Genomic DNA, 8,245 nt, shown 5'->3' on the forward strand with positions numbered 1-8,245 from the left:
GAATGTATTTTTTGAAGTATCATTTGTCTATTTCTTTTTCTCTCCTGTTCCTCCTAGCAATATGATACAACTGAGACATATCATACTAGAATACCCTTTAAATTCCATGGAGAGAGAATGAGTAAAAAACAAACCATGTAAATTTAACTCTCAAATACATACAAATGTATTTTTTATAATTCTTTTAATTCTAAGAATTCCGATAACACACAGATTTACTTCTGTTTCTGGAAAGTTACAGACTTACCACGAAACTTTGAGGCTTCAGGATCATTCACATTGATAGCAATTAATTTCCAATCTGTTTCACCCTGATCAATAAGAGCCAAAGTTCCAAGGATCTTCACAGGAATAACCTCTCCACAAGAAAGAACCTTTAAAGAGCAAAGAAATTTACATTTGCAAGGCTTTGGAGAAGTTTACTCATACATCATAACAATCCATATGAAAGATGTAAAGCACTATATAGACTGAAGTTTAATAGAGGTTCGATAATTAAAAATATTGTAAAAACAGTCATAAAGTCTTTTAAAATTATCTTGACCCCTTTCTGGAAACTGAAGTTGTTTATAGATCTTGAAATTTAATGTATGAGGCTAGAACTCATTAAACAGAAAACAAATCCATGTATATCATTATATAATATAAACCTGACTCCTGCTGCTTATGGGTAAAAAGAGACCTGAGAATTCTTTTAAATTGCTTCATAGTACCTTTTTTGCAAAACTCATTTTTCAGTTACTAGGGAAAGGTAAAATTTTAACATATTAGAATATAGACTTAAGAAGATAATGAATGACAATGAACGAATTATTAATATTTTAAAGATACAGACAATATAGGGTTCATAAAATGCTTTAAAAAGACTTAAAGAGAAACCTAGAAATAGCATGATGCTGAAGCAGATGTTCCATGTGCTAAAGAAAGTTATTTCAGTGGTTCTTTCGAGGTGCCTATGCCAAGTTCATATGCATGCATTCTTCCCATATCCCTTTATTTTTAAAGGTTTAGTCTGCTACAGAATTTCACTGCAAGCTGAAGTTTGAACACATGCTTCAGAATAAATTCCTTCATGATTCAAAATGCAGCTTTACATTTGGAAAGCAAGGTATTTATGCAAAAGACTGTCACTTTTGTGTCTTGAAATTATTTAAGACAAAAAATCAGACATTAAACCATAGTCAAATAAATCCTTTCAGAACATTTGCAAAATGAATCCAAAATCTTAACATAAATCTACACAAAGTTGTAATTAGTTTACACAACAGATTAGTGAAATTGTATAAACTAAACTGAAATCTCACTTTCAGGAGAATATACATAATTATATTAACCAGACTCTCACATATTTAGGCTCTATTAAGTACCCAGCACCATATTAGACACTATGTGTATAAAAAGAAAGGATCCTTGTTCTCAAAAGGTTTACAGTCTTTCTGGAGAGATTTACATACCTCATGCCAGGAGATCCTATAAAAAATCAAAATGTTCAAATTCAAAGTTATCACATAATCACCAATGAAAGGCCGGTTACATTGGTTAGCTCAGTGATAAACTTAGATCACTGGTTCTCAACCAGATGCAATTTTGCCCTCTAGAGGACATCTGGCATTGTCTGGAGATATTTTTGGTTGTCAAACTGGGGAGGTATTACTATCATCTAGTGAGAAGAGGCCAGGAATGCTGCACAGGACAGTCCCTTGTAAAGGACTTAGCCATCCAAACATAAACTGGGTCAAAGTTGAGGGGCTCTGCAGTAGATCTTGGTGGCAGGGTGTCTATGGGAATTCTTGGGACTCACATATAGTTTTTAAAAGCGTATTCTAACTTGTTTTTTTATTCACAAAAATTAACTTACTTTGACATTTCATACATCATAAGGGCATATTTTTTATGGTCACCATGACAGGTAGGAAGTATGTCTGGAGATTATCAAGCTTCATCATGATGCATGCTCTTTGGTCTCATAAGCAACATAAAGGAACTAGACAAGCCATTGCCTGGTTAAATCACCATTACAAATTGGAAAGGAAACTCGGTCAAAATAAAAATTCTAGTTAAGATGGCTAGGATCAAACATTAAAATTTGTATGTGTCCCCCGCAATTCAATTCATTCTAAATCAATTCAACAAATTTATGCTGAACATAAAATGTCAGACACAAATGAATGATACATAATCCCTCAAGGAACTTAACCTTTAAACAATGTCTATTTTCTGTGGTTCTAAGTCTACTATCAAGTTCCAGGACTCTGCTCCTTTCCCTTGGCCCATTTACAATGTGGTGTTAAACAGGCTGTCTATCACCATGCACCTTACAGATGATTTAAGGACTCTTGCATAGCCAGGCATGAAACTAAGGAGCATAGTCTCAACAAAGACCTATTCTTTAGATGGCGATTAAGTACATACTTCATATTTACTAAATGTTAGTTCAAATTTCACTAACTAAAGGAATAAATTGCTCTGGCTAGGAGATAAAACCTATTTTCCCAGCTCCATTATAAAATTATCAGTCTACTCTTCCAAGGAAATTAATGCATATAGCATATTCTGTTACTAATTCTTGGGGAATCACAGAGTTCACCAAGTTTAGAAAAATGAGTTGAGATTCTTAAACAAGAATATATGAATGTGCCAAAGGTTTTAAGCAGAATTAGAGTAGGATTCATCAACTTTTCTAGCTATCACGGAAAGACTTTGAAAGATAGGATTTTTAAGTCACAAATACGTGGGGTTGAATCTTCTACTACCCTGAACAAATTGCTTTACACAACATTTTAGGTCTTGGTTTCTCGACAGTAAAATGGAGATCATATTACTTATTCCTTAAAGAGTAAAGGAAAGATACATGAACTAGAACATAAGAGGTCTTCTTCCACAGATATTAGTATTTTTTCTGTCTGGTCTCTATATGTACTTAGCTCACATCTGTCAACTGCTAACTCTCAGGAGCCTGGTATAAGCAGAACATAATAGTGGCCTACCACAAAAATTCTATGCTGATTCAGAATTCGAAGAATGAGGTAAAACTTCAATTGGACCCAATTAATACAAGAAAACCCTGGAAAACAAAACTCTTTAAGGGCTGTTATACTGTGTATTAGGTTTCTATTGTAGTTTAACAAATTATTATAAACCTAAAGGCTTAAAATAGTGTAAAGTTATTACCTCACAGTTTCCATGGCTAAGGAGTCCAGGCACAACATGACCTGATGCTGTTTATGGCCTGACAAGGCTGAAATCAAGGTATTGGCCAGGCTGGGCTTTGATATGAAGGTCCAAAGGAAGACTCCACTGAAATTTAGTTCCTTGCAGTTATAGAGCTGAGGTCCCTGTTAACTTGTTAGATGTCAACCAGGGATGGTCTCAGCAACTAGAAGCCAAGTGCATTCCTTTTCACATGCCCCGCCTTCCTCCATCTTCAAAAGCATTGGTCTAGCAGTATTTCTCATACTTTGAACCTCTGACTTTCTCTTCTACTACCAGCCAGAGAAAGCTCCTTACTTCTAAGGGCTTATGTAATTCCATGGGACCTGCATGGGACATCCAAGATAATCTCTCTATTTTAAAGTAAACTGTGCTCTATAAAATAATACAATCAAGAGAGTGATATCATATTCACAGATTCCAGAGATTAGGGCAGATGACTTTAATGGGCCATTTTAGGAACTCTGCTTACCGTAACCAGTTATCCCAAAAGAAATTAAAAAGGAAAAGCTATATTCAGGAAAACCTTTAACTATACCAACTCTACAACAGAAAATAAACTGGGAAAAAATGCCCAATAAAATCAAAATGTTTATTTATCCAAAGAGGAAGAAAACAGAAAGAGAAAAACAATATGACTTTTGGGATAGTAAGATTGTGAGGGAAGGCTGAAGCTTCATTTTATTTCCATTAATATAACTAAAATTTTCTTGAACAATAAATACTGTTGAAGGGGGGAAAAAAACCCCTAAAAATTGAAGGAATCTAGGTCAAACATAAAAACAAAACCAGGCAAAAGGAAGAAATTTGTTCCCATGGAAAAAAAAATAAAACATCTTAATGGTTACTGGGTTAAAATAGTAGCTAAACCTAAAATATTATATCTTGGATACTCTCTAATTCTGGTTCCTTCTTGGTTTCTTTTACAAGCTCCTTTTCTTCTACTGACTCCTTACAGATTGGTTAGCTTGAGGGGTGTGCCCTTGCCCAACTCCTTCTCCTCATATAGGAAGTCCCCTGGTGATCGAACGCCAAGCATTCCTAGTTTTGCTCTCAAATATCTCCAGCTCAGCCCTACATACTCAACTTCCTACTTCTGCACCTACATGTCTCCCAGGTACCTCAAACTCATCATGTCCAAAGCTGGGTTCATCTTTTCCTCCTCTCCTATTCGCTCCTCTCAGTATTTTCAGTCTCAGTGAGTAACATCTCTCCTCCTTCCCTCCCCACCCCCAGATTCTTAAGCCAGACACAGAGGGGTCATCCTTGATCATTCTTTGCTTTTCTTCATCTCATTAATCATGAAATATTGACTCTATATTCTAAATGGCCTTTAAATCTATTTCTTTCCATTCTCCTTGCAGCTAGCTTTGTCTAGTTCGCTATTTTCTCTCTCTTGAGTTATTCCTGCTACTGACCAGTTTCCTTTACGAAAACAGGTGGTGAGCTAGATTTGACCTGCCATGGGCTGCAGTTTACCAATCCTTCATTTAAGAGAAGGAAATAAAATAGGAAGTAAAGATACAAAAAGGGACTGATATCAGAGGGATCAATAGGCTAGAACTTTAAATAGCTGAAGAACCGGTACCTTCAAAAGAGAATGGAAATTTTGTGGTGTAAATAAACTAGAACACGTTAGAATAACACGGTCTGTACAACGAACCTTTGAGCCTATTTCACAAACATCAATAGGATCATCATCTCCACAGCAGTTTGTGCTCTTATCTTTTTGATGGGGATCTTCCCAAGTCTAAAAAAAAAGCGGGGGTGGTGGCAGAAATATAAGTTAATGCTTGCTATAATGTATCTTAATATTTCCACATGATCATGAAGTTTCACAAACAGCAATAATCCAAAGGAAAATTCTTGGAAATCAATAGGCTCAATGCCAACATGACAGTACATCCTTAAGCATAATAATTAAAACATATTTATATTATTTCCTCTCCTCTCTCACCTCTCTGTATAATCACATCTAAAAGTGGGTAGTATTTCCAAACAGATTGCCTTTCAAGTTTAATGAGTGCCTAAATTCATGTTCACTTTCCGTTTGAGTTCAGATGTTCCCATCGTCTACATCCTTGTTTCCACTGATTGCCTAACCTGTTGCTTCCATCATTTACTGCTTCCTTGGACAAGGTCTGGCGTTTCCGTGTTTGAAAACACATTTCCTATTCTTTAAAAGACTTCTACTAGAAGATACCCAGTTCTCCCTTCATAAACTAAAGAGCAAGATAGTGCCAGCCAAAGAAAATAAAAACCTATATTTGACTCATTTCATTCCATTTAAAAATTCTTCTACCTTTTCCATCAAATATCAAGACCTTGACAAAAATATGAAAAGCTGTCAACTCTTTAGTTTATTGAAAAGATTATAGGCTACAAAATATACATGGGGGCACATTTATAAATAAGTAGCATGACAGAAATTTGTTATCCAGTTTAAATATCCCCTAGGCACTGTTCTTCCCCAAAAGACTCATAATTATCAGATTCTAAAGGAACTGTAGAAATTCTCTAAAATTCTTTTCTTCATATTTACATTATAAAGATGTAGAGAGACTGTGTCATCTCAAGACTGTTATTTAGAACATCAGATTGTCTAAGCTTGGTTCCTATAATTTTATATAATTAAAAACAGACTCTTATTTTCAGCTAAACCCTAAATAAATTCTAATATTTTTCTTCTAGTCCTAATTACAGTATATTCAGGAATAAACTGACTCACTCTTACCCAAAAAAAAAAAAAAAAAAAAAATAAACCTTTACCAAAAAACACTTCATACCCCCCAACTAATATTACTAATAAAATATAAGAATAAATATAAATGTTAACCTTACATACTGGTTATAGGTGCAAGACACCTTCTAAGTGATACACACACACTCGCAGATATACATATATATACCCCATGAGGAATGGACCATTATTAAGCCCATTTTACAGATAAGTAAACTGAAGCACAAAGAGTTTAAACTTGTCCAAGTTCAGTTTCTCAATGGTGGCAATGGATTAGAACTCATGCTATTAATCATGATGTTATGATGCCCAGATTTTGATAACAACAGCAGTTAAATGGCAATGACTTTGAAATATAACCCTATTCCATTTCATGATCCTTTACTCTGAATCTCCTAAGTATAGTTTCCTGTGGAGGGTCTCTTCTGTCCTTCTGTTCCCATTACTGCTTCTTGTTTTCTATTACCTATCACCAGGCATCCATTCACACAGTAAATATTTACCAAGTACCTACTCTGGGCCAGGAACAGAGATAAATAGGACATAGTCAATACCCTGAAGAATGTCATGTTAATAAATGGTACAGCATTTGTCACAAATGCCATAAAATTAATCTTAATGTGCTGGAGAAACCAAGATGGGATTGAGGTATGACTGGATCAGGAAACCTAGAGGCAGAAGCAGAAAATACGAGCAGCGCCTCCTTCCTAAAACACGTAGGAGTATATATATTGTTACGACCCCTTTTATAAACAATTTGGGAATACTTAGTAAAGCAAAATAGGTGTGTAATTCATAATTTATCACTTTGACTCAGAGGTATAGACCTAGGAATTTATACTTATGTAAACTATGTATATAGAAAAATTTTAGCATGAACCCAAGAAAAGCATAAAAAAATTAAAAACAACCCATCAACAGGAATATAAATGCTAAACTCATACAAAAGATGGCTATAAAGTTATACAAATAAATAAATTAGAATACACAGATTATTGATCAAGCTTAAAACAAATCTTACTCATCCTCATGCAAGTGTTTGAGATCATTACCTTACAATCTATAAACATTAACTAATACATTTGTAATCACTATGCCCTGATCCCTGTATCTCTTCAAAAAATCATTGACTTGTACAGAGCTGTACATACAGGTCCTCCTTGAGAACTACTTCCTGATTAATCAGGATTCCTGTCACCAAGTCGAAGGAAGTAAGATCTCCTCAACCACTACTGTACTTTACCAGCTTCAATTTAAAGCAAAAGCCTCTACCAGTTGTTTCACTATTAGCAGCTAACGTCAGTAGCGACAGTGTCATCATCATTGAGATAATACAACTGAGAACTCACTATGTGGCTAAACACTTGGCTTTGATCATCTCATTCAGCATTCATAATAACCTTTTGGGGTAGGTGGTGTAATGACACACATGAACAAACAGACCTCGTGAAATTTAGTCACTGATCCCAGGTTATAAAACTACTAAGTGGTACTAAATGATACTTGGGGGTCAATGAACCAAATTTATAATAAAGTTCAAAATAATAAACGCAACGATATTACATTAAAACCAAAGAAATCTTGAATTTAGTGATTCTTGTCTTTTAACATTACCCAGACAGGTCTTCTAAATGTTTACTCAGAAAGATTGGGAGAAGACAAACAAAGATGATTTTTGCTCAGGCCAAACTCAGCAACTCTGAGGAAGGCATTATTGCTAGTGTGGGAGAAGTTATTAGGGTTAAACAGTCTAGACGGCTGACGGTCTGAAGTAATGACGGCACAATGATGAATCACAGCTAAGGGGAGAGACTGCTGCTTAAATAGCATTCTGCTGCTTATGTTCTTCCAAGCACGGTTGGCTTGGTAACTGCTCTCAACTAATTCCCTGCTGTTACAAGACAAACCTAAGAGAATAGTAAATTCAATACCTACATATGCCTATAAAACAAATGCAACACACACAATGCATTCATTTATTTATTCATTCCACAAATACTGATTACCTACTCTGTGCCAGGCACTAAGCTGGGCAGTTAGAAGACATCAGTGAACAAAAGAGACAGAATGTATGCCCTTAAGAAGTCAGTATTCTAACTGGAAGAAACAATAAACATAAATAACTAAATGATATAGCATGTTAAAAGTTGGCAGGTGTTATGGAAAAGGGAAAAATATAAAGTATGAAAGGTGGAAGGAGAGTATGGGAGGCTAGGTTAAAATTGTAAAGGATGCTCAGAGAAGACATTATGAAGACGGTGACTCCTAAACAAACATGTAAGGAGGATGCCATGT

General features: G+C 35.1%; 1 protein-coding gene across 4 annotated transcripts in view; it reads right to left on the reverse strand.

Annotated features, from left to right (window-relative positions):
• PPA2 (pyrophosphatase (inorganic) 2) overlaps positions 1–8,245 on the reverse strand; it is a 76,723-nt gene that overhangs the window by 41,528 nt on the left and 26,950 nt on the right. For all 4 annotated transcript variants that reach the window (XM_025051758.1, XM_006918889.3, XM_006918887.3 and 1 more), the window contains 2 exons: positions 4,874–4,960; positions 248–374 (listed from right to left, as the gene is read on the reverse strand). In XM_025051758.1, the coding sequence (XP_024907526.1) occupies positions 248–374; positions 4,874–4,960 (214 nt within the window). The remainder of the gene's footprint in view (positions 1–247; positions 375–4,873; positions 4,961–8,245) is intronic.

Source organism: Pteropus alecto, unplaced genomic scaffold (assembly GCF_000325575.1).
Source record: "Pteropus alecto unplaced genomic scaffold, ASM32557v1 scaffold5, whole genome shotgun sequence".
NCBI classification, from domain to species: domain Eukaryota; kingdom Metazoa; phylum Chordata; class Mammalia; order Chiroptera; family Pteropodidae; genus Pteropus; species Pteropus alecto.